The 17145-nt window shown below is 43.8% G+C and overlaps 1 protein-coding gene across 1 annotated transcript in view; it reads left to right on the top strand.

The window, feature by feature from the left end:
• Positions 1-17145, top strand: part of VSTM4 (V-set and transmembrane domain containing 4) — a 118498-nt gene that overhangs the window by 94908 nt on the left and 6445 nt on the right. The window contains exons 6-7 of the mRNA XM_078640974.1: positions 3065-3165; positions 5439-5503. Of these exons, the coding sequence (XP_078497100.1) occupies positions 3065-3165; positions 5439-5503 (166 nt within the window). The remainder of the gene's footprint in view (positions 1-3064; positions 3166-5438; positions 5504-17145) is intronic.

Raw genomic sequence — 17145 nt, 5'->3', positions numbered from 1 at the left:
TCGGGATGTGAATGTAGCGAGGAAGTATTACGCTCCATTCTCTAATGCATCGGCATCCCCAGTGGGGGATTCTTTTGATTACGAAAATGCCTCCAAAATTACACAATTACCAATCACAAAACATTCCAGAAGTGCACAATTTTTTAGTTCGATTTTATGCGAGAAAAACTGTGTCATTGGGACATATGGCCGGTGAAAGGCCGATGTTAGAGATTGTTCACATATGCGAAATCAAGGTTATTGCCTATGGTAAAAATCTTTTGGTGTTTTGGTTAGATGGAATAAAAGACAGAGTAATGTGACTCATATACATCCAACAGAACCAATCCAATAACATAAATAAACATTGTAAATATTCAAACTGTAGACATCTATACACATTTGTAAAAATTGCATAGTACAAATAAAACATTTTCAGTGCATACATTACACAATAGGAGGATTTGGATTTAAGCAAGCAAGTCTCATCATTAATACAGGGACTTCAACCATTATAGAGTGTCGCCATCTGTCTTGTTGTTTCCTCATATTCATTGAGACCCTTGCTCACAGTATCAAAAGTGTGCATCCATTTACACTCCCGAACACTGAGACAGTTTGAAAAATTACCTCCTCTCACGTTAGCAGTGACCTTCTCTAGTACCCACCATTTTAAACTTTCGGGTGAGTGGTCAAATTTCGTAAAATGCTCAACCAATGGGGCTCCTTGGACTTTACAGCGGATCCTGCTGCAGTGCTGTAGGATTCGGGTTTTAACTTTTTGAATAGTTTGACCTATATACCAAAAGTCACAGGGGCACGCAATCACATATATGACTCCAGTTGAATTACAGTTGGTATGTTGTTTCATTACATGTGTGTAATTATTGTAAGTGCACGATTGTAGTTCCTCAGTTAATTGACATGCTTTGCACGATCCACATTTGTGGTGGCCTAATACAGGTGGCATATTCCATAGCGTGGACTGGGCATCTCTGGGTATATTGGGTAATAATGATTGGACTACATAGTCCCTCACACTCCTTCCCTTCTTGAAAGCAAACATCGGTGGGGTCGTGATCCCCACGTCGTCAGCCACCAGGTGCCAATGTGTATTTATAATCTTCTTGATTTCAGTGCTTTTTGTATTAAATGTAGTTACACATGTTATCCTTTCTTCACTGTTATTGGGTTTGTTTTTTGGTTCCAACAGGAATTCTCTGTGACAGAACCAGGCCTTTTTTCTTGCCCTTTTTAACAGTCGATGTGGATATCCCCTCTCCTTCAGACGTTCCATAAGTTTCATGGATTCATTGAAAAAATCCTCCTTATGGGTGCAATTCCGGCACAATCTCAGGAATTGACCAAACGGTAAATTGTCCCTGAGATTGCGCGGCCCTGAGATTGCGCGGATGATGGCTATTATACCGGAGCAGGGTGTTCCTCTCACTGGATTTTCTATAGAGAGTAGTATATAGCAATCCCTCATCCTCCACTATACTGATATCAAGAAAATTGATTTTCTTTTTGCTAAATTCCAAGGTAAACTGTATGTCCTTGGAGCGTAGGTTTAACCATTCGTGGAATTCCATCAAGGTTTTTTCATCGCCTTCCCAAACCATCAGGACATCATCGATATATCGACGCCATGTCCTGATGTTTGTGAAATATGGATTAGTGTCACTGTACACGAATTCCCTTTCATATGCGTCCATGAAGAGTATAGCCAGGTCCGGCGCAAAACTTGCCCCCATGGCTACTCCCCGTGTCTGCACATAGTAATCTCCCTCGAAATAAAAGAAATTCTTTCTCATGGCAATTTCAAGTAGATCTAAAATTAATTGAGTAGGTACCTGACATGGTCTGGGGCGTTCTTCCAAAACCTCTCTAATCACCTCAATAGCTGCTGACTGTGGTATGTTTGTGTAAAGCGATGTAACATCCATCGTGGCCAGGTAGTTTTTATCTTGATTGAAAATATAGCCATCCACTAGTTGTATCGCTTGCATGGTGTCTCTCACATAGGACATTGTCCCCTCAGCTGCTGGTTTTAAGAAAATATCAATAAATTTGCACAAGGGTTCTAAAATAGACCCACAGCCAGACACTATAGGTCTTCCTGGGGGGTTGTTTAGCCTCTTATGCACCTTCGGGAGCGTATAAATCGTGGGGAGTCTAGGATGTGTGCTGTTCAAAAAATCGTATTCTTGTTTGGATAGATAGCCTTCTTTTAGTCCTTTATCTGAAATTGATTTAATGTTAGATGCTATCTCTTTTGTTGGATCCGATTTAAATTTTTTGTAGTTCCCGACCACTCCTAGCTGTGAAAGGATCTCTGTTTTATATTCCTCTCTCCCTTGGACAACGATGGCACCACCCTTGTCCGAAAAATGGGTAAGCACAGTCAGCCACTGAGCACTTGCACTTCTTTAATTTGAAATTGAGAGTACCTGCACTTCTCAGCCCTGGTGCAATGCTTTTAATGTGAGAGTACCAGCACTTCTAGGGAGCAAACAGGTACTCTGAATAGCGAGTACCAGCACTTCCTTATTTACATTTAAGGCACTGCATATATTCCTGCACTAGTTTATAATTGGTAATCACCAGCCGCGGCCCGTGCAGGTAAGAACGGTTCGGCCAGTTGGGGGGAGGATTTTGACAGACAACGAGGGAAAATTAAATAAATAATTAATTTTCCATCGTCGTTGTCTGTCAAATTCTCCCCCCACCCCCCCTCACCTGGCCACACCGCTCTTCCCTGCACGGGCCACAGCTGGTACTCACACACAGGTGCCACCTCACACCAGTCCCTGTACATCATCAACGTTCAGACCGCTCACACTTTGGTACTTTGCACTACGTGTGTCACACAAGAAGCATTACATTTTCAACTCATGTGCGTCGTACTTACATCCCCTGTAGTCAGATGAACTTGTAGGTTAATAACCTCATTCCAGGGACCCCTATAGCCTTTATCTATGGATCAGTGATTTGCACCTGGGGCTCCAAGCCTTCTGTGCCTGTGTGTCACCGCATCTATAGGTTCTCGTTGTCTTTACCTTGCTGTCCTCTCTGTGTTCTGCAGTTCGGGTGAGACAGTGACAAGTGTGTCAAGTTTATCACCACTTCAGCCAAAGAAGAAGAGGAAGCTGAAGCCGGAGCTTCCGCCAGCGGTGCCTGTGAAAGGTAAGGAGAAGCCAAATTAAACATAAAGGAATCTTCGAGTGATGGGACATATGCATAACATACCACAGATACCGTGGAGGAGCGAAGCAAGCACACACAAACCCAAAGTGAAAGGGATGTGAGCAGAACACACCACCATCACAATCTAACCCGCGTGTGAACCTGCACATGACGCACATCATTTTAAAGAGAATTGGATGAGATAGTGTGGCAGGCCCACATCACCTGGCCTCAGACTGACCAAAAGATGTCAAAACAGATACATTTCACCCTTAGTGATGGGACGCAATAGCGTTGATCATTCCATGTGACCCGGAAGTGAAAGTGCAAACACTCGACACCTCAAAGTGGATTGCATATGATAACAGACATACGTCATTACAAAGTTACCTGGGTATGCCAGAACTTAACAGCACGGTAGATCAGAGCAGATCACATCGACGTCACCCTAGAGCTACCTGGACCCACAACACCCTCAAAATGGCAGCTGATCTATCCAGGTAACTGGGAAGTGATGCAGCAGACATCCATTTCACATCCAGTGGCATCGGTGTGATAGGGCAGAGCAGACACACATGACGGCTCAGAGTGTCAGGGAGCTGATAAAATGCGCGCCCTTCACCCAGAAAAATTGTGATCTGATAGTGTAGACGAAACCAAGTGACCTGAAACTAAAAGCACATAAGACCACACCGAGAGTAACCTGGATGTGATAGAGCAGGACTAAATGAGGCTAGAATTACCTGAAAGGGGTAAAGAATTCCCAGTTCACACAATACTAATGCCCGACTGCTAAGGGGAACCTTGACGTAAAACAGACACACATCATCCCATTGTTACCTGGAAGTGAATGAGGAGGCACACATCACCCAAAGGACCTGCATATTAAATCACCAACACATGCTACCAGGGCAAGGCTGAGAGCTGATAGAAGTTTGGTGCAATGTGTTATAGCGTAAGCAACATTTAATGGGTTAAAATAATAAATTATAAAGCATAATGTTCTTAATATATTGGCTAAAAGCCTTACTGTCGTATCTCTGCAGTCCATCCGTAAAAGCAGCCCTTGGTTTTCCAGCCTTCCAAGAGTCTCCCTTGGTTCTAAATGGCAAACCAGAAGTGCACATTATTTTAACAATGTGGAATATATCATGCAGATATGTTCATGCATGATAATAATAATATTAATAATCAACATTTGTAAAGCGCACAATCACCCATAAGGGTCTCTAGGCGCTGGGGGCCGTCGTGAAGATTAAGCAAGCTATTGCCCAGAGTCGCATGGTACTGGGCTAATCTGCCACCGATGCCGGGGATCGAACCGTGATCCCCAGATTCCAGAGTCAGTCGCCCTAGCCGTGGAGCCACACCTCTTCCATGTGAGTCTAAAGGTTGTATTAGGTGGCCTGCACTTGAAAGAGCTGATCTTCATCACTATAAAGTGATCTGGAACTGATTCAGCAGACACCCATCCCAAGGAGACACTTATCCAAAATAAGGAGGCACACTTAATGTTTCAAAGTCATAAGGAAGTCATAGAGCAGCCACTCACCTTGATGTACTGATGAGAGACGGAACATCTCACCCAAAATACCTGGTAGACAGAAAACAGGGGCGTATTTTCAAGGAGCTGGTGCGCCACATCGAAAAAAAAATTGTATTCATCGGCGGCGCAATCAGTGCTTTAGACTACTCCACATTTACAAACTGACGAATTGGGCCCAATGCGTCAGCTTGTAGAGGCCTGCGCCACATTATATCTGCGCCAGGTATAATGAATGCAGGGTAGGCATTCCCATGTCTTTTTACATATGATGTGTGGGTAGAGGGAATAAGACTTGGGCAAAAAAAATTACGGCTACAAAATTTGCCAGTTTCGTATAAGCACAAAGTTTATAAAATTTGGCAAATTTTGCAGGTGCACTATTTACCCTAATTTTTGACTATGAAAGACTAATTCATGAAAAAAATGCATGAAGGAGATACATTCTTTCTGAACCAGCCTCCTGATAGTATCTTGCGTGATTTTGAACACAAAGTATGTATCAATTTTCATGAGAGATACAGGCAGGAGAAATTTGAGAAATTCTACGATTTTGGGTGTCCAGACAAATACAAACCATGAAAGTGAAGGAGCAGATCTACATCACAGTCGTTAGACCCAAAATAAATTAAACAGACACGTGTAAATTAGACCTTGAAATGGGCAGTCGCTTTGGTTCTGTGTACTTTTTTGCTTCTGCATTAATTCCCATCCCGATTGCTCTTTCCAGCTCCTGTGTTGGAGGTGCCGCCTGGACCCAAGTTGCTGAAGCATCACACGGGTAACATTGCACTGGTAAGTTCTGGCTTGCTTGTTCTTAGACTCTTCACCTTAACGTACCCATTCCATTTCCGGGTCACAGCAGACTCTGAGAGGGCTGTGCTGCCTCTCTACTCCTTGAGTCTTCAGAGGGTTTTCACAGTCAGATCAGTAATTGCTTGGCCATTGTACTTCATGGCGCACTCACTGCTTGTCTAGAAACACAGCCTACCCAGTGGTTAATGAGACTCCTGTTTAGAGCCCTGGATTTTTTTTTCTCTATCAATGTAGAACTATATTAGTGAAAAAAAAGAGCAGGGAGCAAATGTTTTCTTAGGAGCCTGCACCATTGTTGCAATATGCCATGGTTGCAGAATACCAAGGCTGTCCAATCTAGATTCCACCCTTACCTCTTTCCTCCAACAACCTACACTTACTGTCTTCTCTGTTTACCACACTACCTTTATATTTCTCCTATCTTCCTTTCCTTCCATTCTCTCTCTTGCTCTGGGTCAAAGTCTGATGATGAAAAATAAGTCACAGTCACCAAAGAATGATTACCTGTGCCTGCCACTAGCAACCGCGGCTAAAAACGCATGCAGGGTGGGGTGTAGTTGTGATCCTTATTGACAGGTAGAAGTTTCTAAACTGAAACATCAAAGAGTAAGAACAACGATACATGAAGTAGGATGACTTAGATAAGCACTCGCAGACATGGCAAGAACAACGGATCATCTCAGATATCTGCTTTCGGGATTCCTTCTCTCTCGCCCAGACATCATTTATATCAGCAAAACTACATGTTCAATATTATAAAAAAAAAATTAGTTTATACTATACCCCAGTAGAATTTTCAAATGGGGGATGGTAAAGGCACCCGTTGTCCTAGATGTCAACTTAGGGGTGCTGACAGTATGCATATCTTTGCTACCTGTTCGTCCTTATCGCTCATTAAGACTCAGATTACTGAATTTTTATCAAACAAATTGAATATTCAGGTCATTCTAACTCCAGCAGTAATTATTCTGGGAGTATCTGAATATGAGAGACCGACAAGAGGTAGAGAGTTGATCTTCATCGTCATGACTATTTTTCGTCTATGTATTGCCTCTGCTTGGCTTGATAGAAATCCACCAGTGTTCCAACAATGGCTAGCCAGGGTGTTGGCTGTTCGTAACCTAGAGAAGGCTATTTTTCACAAGAAGGGGAGTCATAACAAAAGGAAGGGACTGAGGATGTGGGGCCAACTACTAGACTGGGTTGATGTGAGGGGTTCTTGAGGACTGGCACGATGCATTTTAATCTGGGGTTTACATAAGCACTTTGGGACTTTACCTGTCCCTAACGGGTTTTTGCTTATATTTTTCTGTGATTTCTTTCTTTCTGTCCCTATGGGTATCCATTGTATGAATTTGATTGAATATGATATATATATATAGCATTACGGATGGATATTTAATTGTGTAGCGGGGGTGGATGGGGTGGGTGGGTGTCTTAGTGGGGCAAAAAATAGTGGTATTATCATGTTTTCTATCATGTATTAAGAGTTTACAATCGATAATAAAAAAATATTTAAAATTCAAGAAAGAGTCAGAACGACGAAAACATCAGACATTTTGACGTTTTGGCCCAGACTGGAGCCGTCTTTCTCTGATTGTTGAGTCCAGTTGATGACTGTGGAGATGAGTGGTAACTTAGCTACACTGGGCTAGCAGGCATAGCGGAAAACCACGACGCACCTGTTCTCACAGATTCCACATTTGTAGCAAACCATGCCGTCCTAACACATGGACACAGTGGAAAGTTGCCCCGGGGCCCCACAAACATAGGGGCCCCATGTAGACCAGAATTTACCACTAATTTTCTGTTAAACAAATGTAGGCAGGACCCAGTGCACTGCTTTTCCAGGGGGCCTATAATGCTGTTAAGACAGCCCTGGTAGTGACTGTGGAGAAGGGCGGGGATGTCCTATCACCTATTATGAACCAAAAACTCTGGAAGAAATTTGATTTTCTGGTACCATATATTGCTTGAAAGCAGGGGCTTTGGAAGGGCTACGAGTTTTTTTTACCTTTTACTTTGGACCAGCAATTATGGAGGCAGGAATAGCTTTCCTATCTCACGTTTTCCACAGAGTAGCAGGTACTGCTAAGAAAGGATGTGACACATGTCAGGGAAGACTAGGAGTGTCCAGTGAGGGTCTCAGGGTTCCTATCAGACAGCTGTCATATAGAGTATGAATGAATGACCAAGATTTATAAAACGTACAAAGGCCAATAGACATCTAGGCGCTGTAGTATTGCAAAAACCATGCAGCGAACTGTTAGAATACAGATAATACTGTGCCTATCTATGAAGTGAACAGCCACGTTTTTAAGGCTTTTCTAAAAGGGAGATGCATTTTCTGGGATGTTAAGATAGTGGGGGAAAATGTTCCAGAGCCTTGCTGCCAGTGGCAGCCCCTCCGCCAAGGCAGAGGAGCATCACCCCACTGCTTTTTGTAGTGTAAAAAGAGGAAAAATATAATGATAATAACCCAAGTTTATTATCATTTTAGTTTTCCCCGTTGCTGCGTCTTTGTGGGGCAAGCCTGCTCTCAGAGCATGGGGAGCATTGCAGCGTTGTGATTGGCTGTAGGGAGTCTGGGAGCCCTGGTGCTCGGCAAGTTTTTTTTTTTTTTTTACTTATTCCCCCCGCCCCCCCCCCCCCCCCCCCCCCCCCCCACCCGACTCCACTGCTGCTAACAGGTAGCAGCCGCCGCTGCTTGCTGCTGCAACTGAAAATGCTCTTCCTCCTCATTTCTGCTTCCAGTTTCTGGAAACCGTTACCCAATTTTGGTGTGCAAAGCGGAGATTTCTAGCAGGGATATGTGGAAAAGAAGCAGGTGCTTGTACCCATCACAAGTCTGCCCTGGAATAGCAAGAAGTCGAAAATGGACAGAATGCACCTGTAGGTTATTTGACTTGTTGATGCAATGAGCAGAGGACGGCAGATGACTCCTGTAGGACATCTGTAGAAAAACAGGACGGGCACTGGAGAAGGGCACAACATTCATTTAATCTCTTATTAAAGCAATTAATGCTTTCAAATCTCCCATGTAAGAGCAGGAGCTAGTGGACGGAAAATTCTATTCCTGCCACATTTGCAATGCACTTAATACCGGACTTCTAGATAACCAGTCCCTGTATGCCCTCTGGTTAGAGATACTACCTTCTGTATAGAAGGTGCACCCGGCTGCCTTATGCGTAGAATCCCAATCCATGAACACTCTCCCAAAGAACCAGTGATCTGATATGCACTCACAAACCCTACACCTTTGCGCCATCCCAACTCTCACACCATTCTAAGGAGCATGGCTTCCTATTACACAAGCTGTGCTCCTGAAATCCTGAAGCCAAATGAGCAGGATTGTGTGCCCGGCTTACCAAATTTGATGAAATCTCAGTCCGATTCAGCATAAGGCCTTAAGCATTGGTAGCATCAGAGAAGTCTCTGTAGTCACGTATTCCGAAACCCCCGGCCGGTGCTATCAAAGGTCAGAGTGCTGAATACCAAGGCTGCGTACTCTTGATTTCACCTCATGCCTCTTTAATCCACCACTAGACGTTCTCTGCCTCTTTATCTCACTCTTGCAGATTCTTTTTCACTCCTGCTCTTTGGGTTTCACCTACAGCATGCATGTGCTGTCAGTAAAAGCCCTTGATATTAAAAAACAAGCATTTGCAATGCAATAGGTCTCGCATTTACGAGACTGAGCTATTGGCACTGTAGATGTCAATAGCTTAAATTCTTGCAAATGCGAGACCCATTGAATTACACATATTGTTCGTTTCCAAGCGCCCCATGCCGCGCTTGCACTTGATAGAGGCCACACCCCTTTCTTTAGATGAGCCGTGTCTAAAGAAAGGAGCATGGCCTGCATTGAGTGCAAGCACAGCATGGGGCACTTGGAAACAACCCACAAAAAATACTTGTAAAGCAATAGGTGTCACATTTGCGAGAGATTAATCTATTGTCATTTACAATGCCAATAGCCCAAACTCTTGTAAATGCGCAACCTATGGCATTCCAAAGAAGCGGCCACCGTCGTCCCGGCTGCTTGGAAAGTGAAAGCTGAAAGTATCTTGATGGCGGTCTGTGGGAGACCCACGGGACTCCTCTGGTACCAAAAAATAAAATTAGGCCATTCTTTTTTCCAGTCAATCATTTCAGTACTGTGGTACTGGTGCTAGTACAATGGTACTGAATGATCTGATTGGCTGGCTGCAACACCGAAAAAAATGTTTTAACCTCTACTACAAGACTCGAGGACTCTGTCCTCGAGTCTTGGAAAACTTTGACCCAAAGAGCCATGCGGTTACATAACTTGGGTCGCCGGTACAGTGGTAATAGCACCCACTACCAATCGAGGACACCCCTGTGGTACCACAGTGCCAGTGCAGCATAGCCAACATAGGTCTACTGAAGTGCGCGTATGTTAGCAACTGTCATGCATACAGTTATAAAACTACAAATACTTACAAAAATACAGTTGACAAAACAACATACAGTCCTGCTGAAAGGAACCTGACAAGGATTATCATAATGAAAATCTTGTACCCCAAGGGTTTGTCATTAGGGATGATGACACTACAACCCTTGCCTACTATAGTAAACTATGAGATTCATGTAACAAAATACCTACTACTATCTGTAACACAGCGTGATAATATCCCACCATTAAATGCCTATTGGCTTAAAAAAAAATCACAATAAACAAGCCATGTTTGTTTCCTTTCTCTTAATGTTTTATAATAAAGAGATCAGATCTATGGCATTAGACACCAGTAAGCCAATCTGGCCTATACCCTTTATCATTGGCCTGTCACTATAAGCAACTCAGGCCTACTGTATTGAGTGTAAGCTTTTTAACAAGGCACTATCAGCTATACAGCCACACAATTAGAAATGTAAACAATATTACAGTTGCCAAAGAAAAATACTTGGGGCCTCATTTACAAGAAACTGATGCATCAGCATTAATGCATCAGTTTCCTTGCAGCTGCGCCAAATGTCCTTGCGACACCATGGATGCGCTGTATTTACAATACAAGACTCCACTGTGCAAGAATTTAACAGCTACGTCAGAACTTCTAATGTATCTGTTACCGCAAAGGTGATACTTTGCGGAGTTGATAGTAAAACGGAAACAACTCCAGCAATACATCAGAACACGCCTGGTCTGAGCAGGCATAAGGACGTTGACGCGGTCATGTTGTAGAGTGACACAGTGAAATGTTGTAAATTTCACTGCGCCACTTCTACATGTTTTTTTTTGCGCTGGAACGCCCACCGTGCATACATTATCCCTGCCACAGATATAATGTGACGCAGGGCTCTACAAAGTGACGCATTGTACCCAATGCATCAGTTTGTAGATTAGGAGCAGTGTTGAGCACTGATTGTGACGCTGGTGCGTAAAAAAAAGTGACTCAGTGGCGGCGCATGGGGTTAGTAGATAAGCCCCTGAGTCTCCCCAAAGGACCTAACTATGATTATCACATTGCAAATCTGTTATCCCCACAGTTTGTCAGAGGCTATAGCCGACTCCGAAACCCTTGCCAACTGCTGTAAATATTGAGAAATTCCATGTAAAAAATGCCTCTCTGCAGATTTTAGTGGAGTAACAACAAATCACCCTTAAATGCCTATTGACTTTAACGTATCCTTTTCACTATAAAGATAATAACTTTTCATAGAAAACAGATCTGGGTATAGTCTTGGTCATTGGCTTGCCGCCATAACCAACAAAACCCTGTTGTATTGAGAATAAGCTTTCCAGGTTCCAGGTTTTAAAGTCTTTATTTCGATATCAAAATCATAAAAGACGATATTAAAACACATTTCATTATAATTACATTATTTTTAAAAAGCACTAACGCCATTGTTTAAAAAGTTATTAAACATACAGAAATACAAGACAAACCTGACCATAGCATATTAAAATTTATGAAACAAACAGAAAATGCAGGGAACATACCTCAGACTGTATACAGTATTACAGAATTAGTTGGGGGTAATGTAAATGATCCTTTGTAAGGATTTATGAAGCCCTGATATGTTGTCTGCTTCTTGCCCTAATGGCCCAGGCCCACCCTAAGAATTTGGCTACACTCACCACGATCATTTCTGAGGTATTGGTTTTTAAAACCTGAATAGCCTCCGAGGACCTTCTGAATGAGAGGTGCTGGAACAAAGGTTTTAGCCATTTGGCACGGGGCACTGAATAGATCGGGCAGGCGAACAAGAAATGGCCCTCTGTTTCTTTATAGCTTGTACAACAACTACAAAATTCGGTTGTTCCGTTAGCCCATTTTTTTGTAAAGGAGTTCAAGGGCAGTGATCCTACCCGAAACTGATGGTAAAGCTTCTTGTCCAGCTGTTTCGTAATAATGTCCCAGTAGATCTCACGGGAGGGATCCAACTTAATAGTCAGGAATCTCCCCGTGAGACCAACAGAGCTGGAGGCAGTTATTAATGATAAGCGGGCCGAGGCCCAATACAATGCCTTGAAATCCTGTTTGGATGGGAAAACATTAGAGCTAGGGGAAATCCACAAATGTTCTAAACCCATTTCAATCAAGATGGTTTTTACACTTTTTAACCAGGGGATTCTCCCCGATCCCCCAATTGACCTAACTTCGGCCAGTTCCCTAGCAAAAAGGGTAAGGTCAGGGGATGTCCATAAACGTCTCCAGAAGGCCACCAGTCTAAACCTAGCCATCTCATTGATAGGGTTACATCCCATATCCAAGCACAGGGGTATAGAAGGTGAAGATTGGGGTAGCCCAATCAAGCCCCTTAAGAACTTACACTGGGTTCTGAATAGGCTGGAGAGATCGGTATAGCCCCAGAGAACAGCACCATATAAAATTGCGGTGTTGATCTTGGTGTCATACATTTTTAATGCTGGGGAAACACGTTTGGTAATTGATCTCCTTTGCTCACTCAGAAGGCAACCAGTGAGTCGGGCAAACTTGAGCTGTTGGGCACTGACCTGATCTTTCCAACCCAGGCGACGGTCCAGGGTAACCCCCAGGTACGTCATGGTTTCAACTTGTTCCAGGTTAACTCCACTCAGGCTTACGGAGCTCCGGACAAAATGTCTCCTATTGAGGACCATGAACTTGGTTTTACCAACGTTTACCTTAAGGTCATTAATGGCACAAAACTCCTCGAAGCGGTCCAGCGCCCGCTGGAGTCCGCTACGTGTTTTCGAGAGGAGCAGAGTGTCATCGGCAAAGATAAGCATTGGAAACTTCAACCCTGCCAACAAAGGGGCGTCAGTGGGGGTACCTGCAAAGAACTTGACCACTTGATCGATAAAAAGCAGAAAAAGTGTTGGGGCCAGGACGCAGCCCTGGCGGACACCACGGGTCACGGGAAAGGATTTTGATACTTGTCCCTGGCCTCCCCATCTCACCCTAGCATAATTATCCTCATGCATTTTAACTATCAGATCAAGAAGTTCCCTTGGCAGGCCCAAGTCCCTCAGGACGCACCACAGTTTAACCCTCGGCACGAGATCGAAAGCGGACTTCAGATCAATAAACGCGGCATAGATGGTACCACCGCCGAGCAGTACCACCTTCCAGTAGATCAGACAGAATCTGAACACCTGATCGATGGTGCTCGTTCCAGATCTGAAGCCCGCTTGCATAGGAGATAGAATGTCCTCTAGTTTGATCCAGCCTTGAACTCTACTCAGAACCATACGTGCGATCATTTTTTGGAGGGAGTCGATAAGGCTAATCGGGCGATAATTGCCCGGATTAGATCTATCGCCTTTTTTGTGGATAGGGAGTATCTCCGCTCCCTTCCAAGACCAAGGGATTCTTGCCCCATTAGCTATTGCATTGGCGATCTTTGTTATGTAGGGCACCCAAAGAGCAGGGTTGGCTTTAAACAAGTCTGCAGGAATTAAGTCCATACCAGGTGCTTTTCCCCGCTGGGTCAAGCCAAGTGCTAGCTCTACCTCAGTGTCTGTGAATATGAGTCTCTCCCCGCGAGTGGGTGGCAAGGGTACCTCATCCAAATTGAAAGGGGGTTCGGGTGTTTCGGCACAGAATTGGGCCGAATAGTGGCTCACCCAGACTTCAGGGGACACGTGATTTGTAGGAGTATGTGAGTCAGAATCCCTACTCCATTTCACTAAATTCCAGAATTTAAGCTGGTTGTTTGAGGTAGAGGCGTCCAGGAGATCAGACCAATACATATCCTCCCACTCCCGTTTGGCTTCCCACTGAGCTTTCTTATATAACACCCTAGCTTCCTTAACCGCACACATATTGCGGGACTTGACCGCTTTAACAAGATGTCTGTGGGACTCTCTACATTTTTTGTTATACCATTTCTGGCGGATTGCATTCTGTTTAACAATGCCCTTCAGACCTGGTAGAGAGAGGAGGGATTTGAGCTCGTTAAAACAGCGCTCATGAATGTCAATAACAGTATTTACGGAGAATAAGCTTTCACACATAGCACCCATTAAGAGCAAACACTATAAATAAGTAACTATCTAGGATACGTTGCTTCAAAGTATCACAGTGGCATCTGTATTACCTTAAGGGGTAAGCTTCATCCATCATTAAGGCATGCTTTGCTTGATAAAGAGCCTGTCTCAAGCAGCAGGATAAACAAATGATCACAGCTGTTTGGATTGGAGGGTAATCACTCCTTCTCTGGAAGCACACCTCTTTTGACAAATCAAAAGCTGTACTCAGATGAACCAACATCTGGACATAGCCACAGTCCTCTCTCTAGTACTCCTGAATACTCTTTTTGATCACATAGGGTCTGGCGACAGCTGCGCATCCAGGCCAGACCCAAATATGGGGAAAGTACATAAATCTCAGTTATCTTGTGCCAGGAACCTCTGCAATTTTTGGGTAATTTGTGTCTCCCCCAAGCTCCCCTCCCCACACACACACACACACCTCCACTCGTTTCAACACTGAAATTGTTTAAAGGTCTCCTCAGTACAAGAAACAAATGACATTGGAATTCTTTCTTTCATGAAAGAAATCATGTGTACCTCTTATTAAGGCAACGTGATCTAACAGAGTATAAAGGATGTGGTGGTGAATTCCTTAGTGATTAGAAAGTTGGCCCTGCTGCTTTTTGCGTAGTTCACCTACGGGTGGAAATTGTTAACCCTGTAGTGAGGTACGTCCCAATCTTGAGGCAGCGGAGATAGTTTATGTGTTAGTAATTATTTGTTGTACAGGCACGAATGGTCTTGCTTGCCTCATGTTTTCCAAAAGAATCATAGTAAAATGAATGCATATAGTTGCACAGGGGCTTTTGGTGAACCATCATCATTTATTTGTCTGTTCACATGTCATTCATTTTTCGCTTCCACCCACCAAGGCATGGAGCGTGGGGCAAGGTGTAGTAGCCCCGTTTCTCCCATTGGTCTGATCACAGTCAGTTATGGCATTTATTTGTTTATATCCACATAAAACGTAATTCACTTCAGTGCCACCGCTGGTGGACCAATCTCTGCATTTATTTCTACTTTCGTTTCATGTTTTTTTAAATTAATTTTTGCAATGGGTCATTTTTCACTTATTTGTATTTAATTATTGTTTGCAAAGTTATGCATGGCACACTTAGACTGTGGTATGTATGCTTTATGTAACCTTTACACTTTGAATGCATATTGTATATGTGTGCAAAATAAGGAAATGTAAAACAAACTTTAAAGGCTTGTGAAGGCCAGACCCATTGGCTTTGCCAAAGCTTGTTTCAGTAAATCACGACTGTGTGCACACACCCCCTTCCCTCTCCTAGCCCCGCACCTCCCATCCATGGTGCACAGAGGGGGTTTCAGGTGGCGTGCAGGGGCTGTCGGTCATTATGTCGCCAGCCCTGAGGGGCTTGTGATGAAGAGTGTGGGATGACCTTCCATTACCACTTAATGGCGATGTTCGTGGCAATCAGATTAGCGAATATGGCATCTCTATTTCATGGGCTTCTGATGGAGACTGCCCTGTGAATGAGGGGATTCCAGTAAGAAAGCTCAGTGGGGACAAACGGGATCCCATCTCCTCACTCCCCCTGCGGAAGGGCCCCGTCATTGTATCCTCTCATTATGTCCTGAGTGAAGGGGCCGTGCCCGTCTCTCTCTCTGCTGGGTGAATGCAGCCTCTGTGAGCTGCTGCCTGCCCTGTCCGTACGCGGAAGCCACGTATCTGTTGAACTCTGACCTAGGCTAGGAACATAATCAAACATGCTCACTCTCCAACGTGTGCCTCACGAATACCCTTCACACATACTACCCGCCTGAAATGAAGCCTGCAGGTCACACACAGGTTAGTCTCAGGCCAGCTGTAGGGTGACCAACTGGCATGGATGCAAATTCAGAACGGCGGGTGTAAAAATTCAGGACAAAGGGTCAAAATTCAGGACAAAAATTCAGGACAAAAGGTCAAAATTCAGGACAAAACTTCGGGACAAAAGGTAAGTTTTACAGACACGTCAGAGGAGGTCGCGCAATAGAATATAAGTAAGTAAATAGACAACCACTTAATTACAAGTCAAAATAAGTTTATATTAGGTTGACAATCGTTCACTTCACAGTTTTTCAGTATGGCCGCTGCTTGCTACCTTAGACGATTTAAAACTGGCATCTCGCTCCAGCAGGTATATTAGTCACCAGGCAATGGTGAACCACACCTGAATATAAGTGAGGCCGCTTTTATTGTTGATTGAAAACTACTGGATATACAAGGAACTTGGCAGTGTCAGCCCCAAGTAACAAAACCGCTCAGGCCCCTTTCCAGCCTCCCAGGGAAACACCTGATGCCCGGTTGGCCAGTCCAGCCTTGCTACCACCCTCCAATGGTGCCCCTCATCTTCACATAGACCATCTCTCATGTGTATTTAATTTCTTTTATAGTGTTACTGATCCCAAGTATGTAGGGCAGGGTGTCAGAGTGTGTTACATCACACACACATTATGTAGAGACAATGACTCATATAAACATGAAAGTCATTGTATAGGCAATGTTCCTTAAAATAATGGGTGCTACAAGGTGTAATCATTCTTTTATATATCATTCAGTCTTTCACCATTCATTCTGTCCTTCCATCTATGTGCCCATCTATATCCAAACATATTCAACCATTTGCAAACCTATCCACCATGTATCCTTCCATCCATCATTTCACTCATCCATCCATTATTCATCCACCCACCCTTCACCCCATCCATCTGTACAGTCATCCATCCACTCTTCTACCCATCCATCTAATCACTCATCTATCTAGCCATTTACCCTTTCACCCATCCTTTCATTTACTCATTCATCCACCCAGTCACTTATCCTTCCACCCATTCACCCTTTTAGGTATTCATCCTCCCTTTCTCTCTCCATCCCCCTTTCACTTATCCATCCATCCTTCCACCCACCCACCTATCTACTCATCCATTCATGAATCCATCCTTTGATCCTATTACTCATCCACCCGTTCTCTCATCCATCCACCCTTTCACTTCTTCACTCATCTATCCATCCTTTTGTCCATCTACACCCTTTCACACACTCATCAATCCTTACATCCACCCTTTAACTTATCCATCCATCCACCCACCCTTTCACTTATCAATTCATCAATCCATCCATCCTTGCACTCGT

This window comes from Lissotriton helveticus, chromosome 5_1, assembly GCF_964261635.1.
Source record: "Lissotriton helveticus chromosome 5_1, aLisHel1.1, whole genome shotgun sequence".
Lineage (NCBI taxonomy): Eukaryota > Metazoa > Chordata > Amphibia > Caudata > Salamandridae > Lissotriton > Lissotriton helveticus.
Note: the sequence above shows the minus strand (reverse complement) of the source record. Positions and strands in the feature narration are given on the sequence as shown.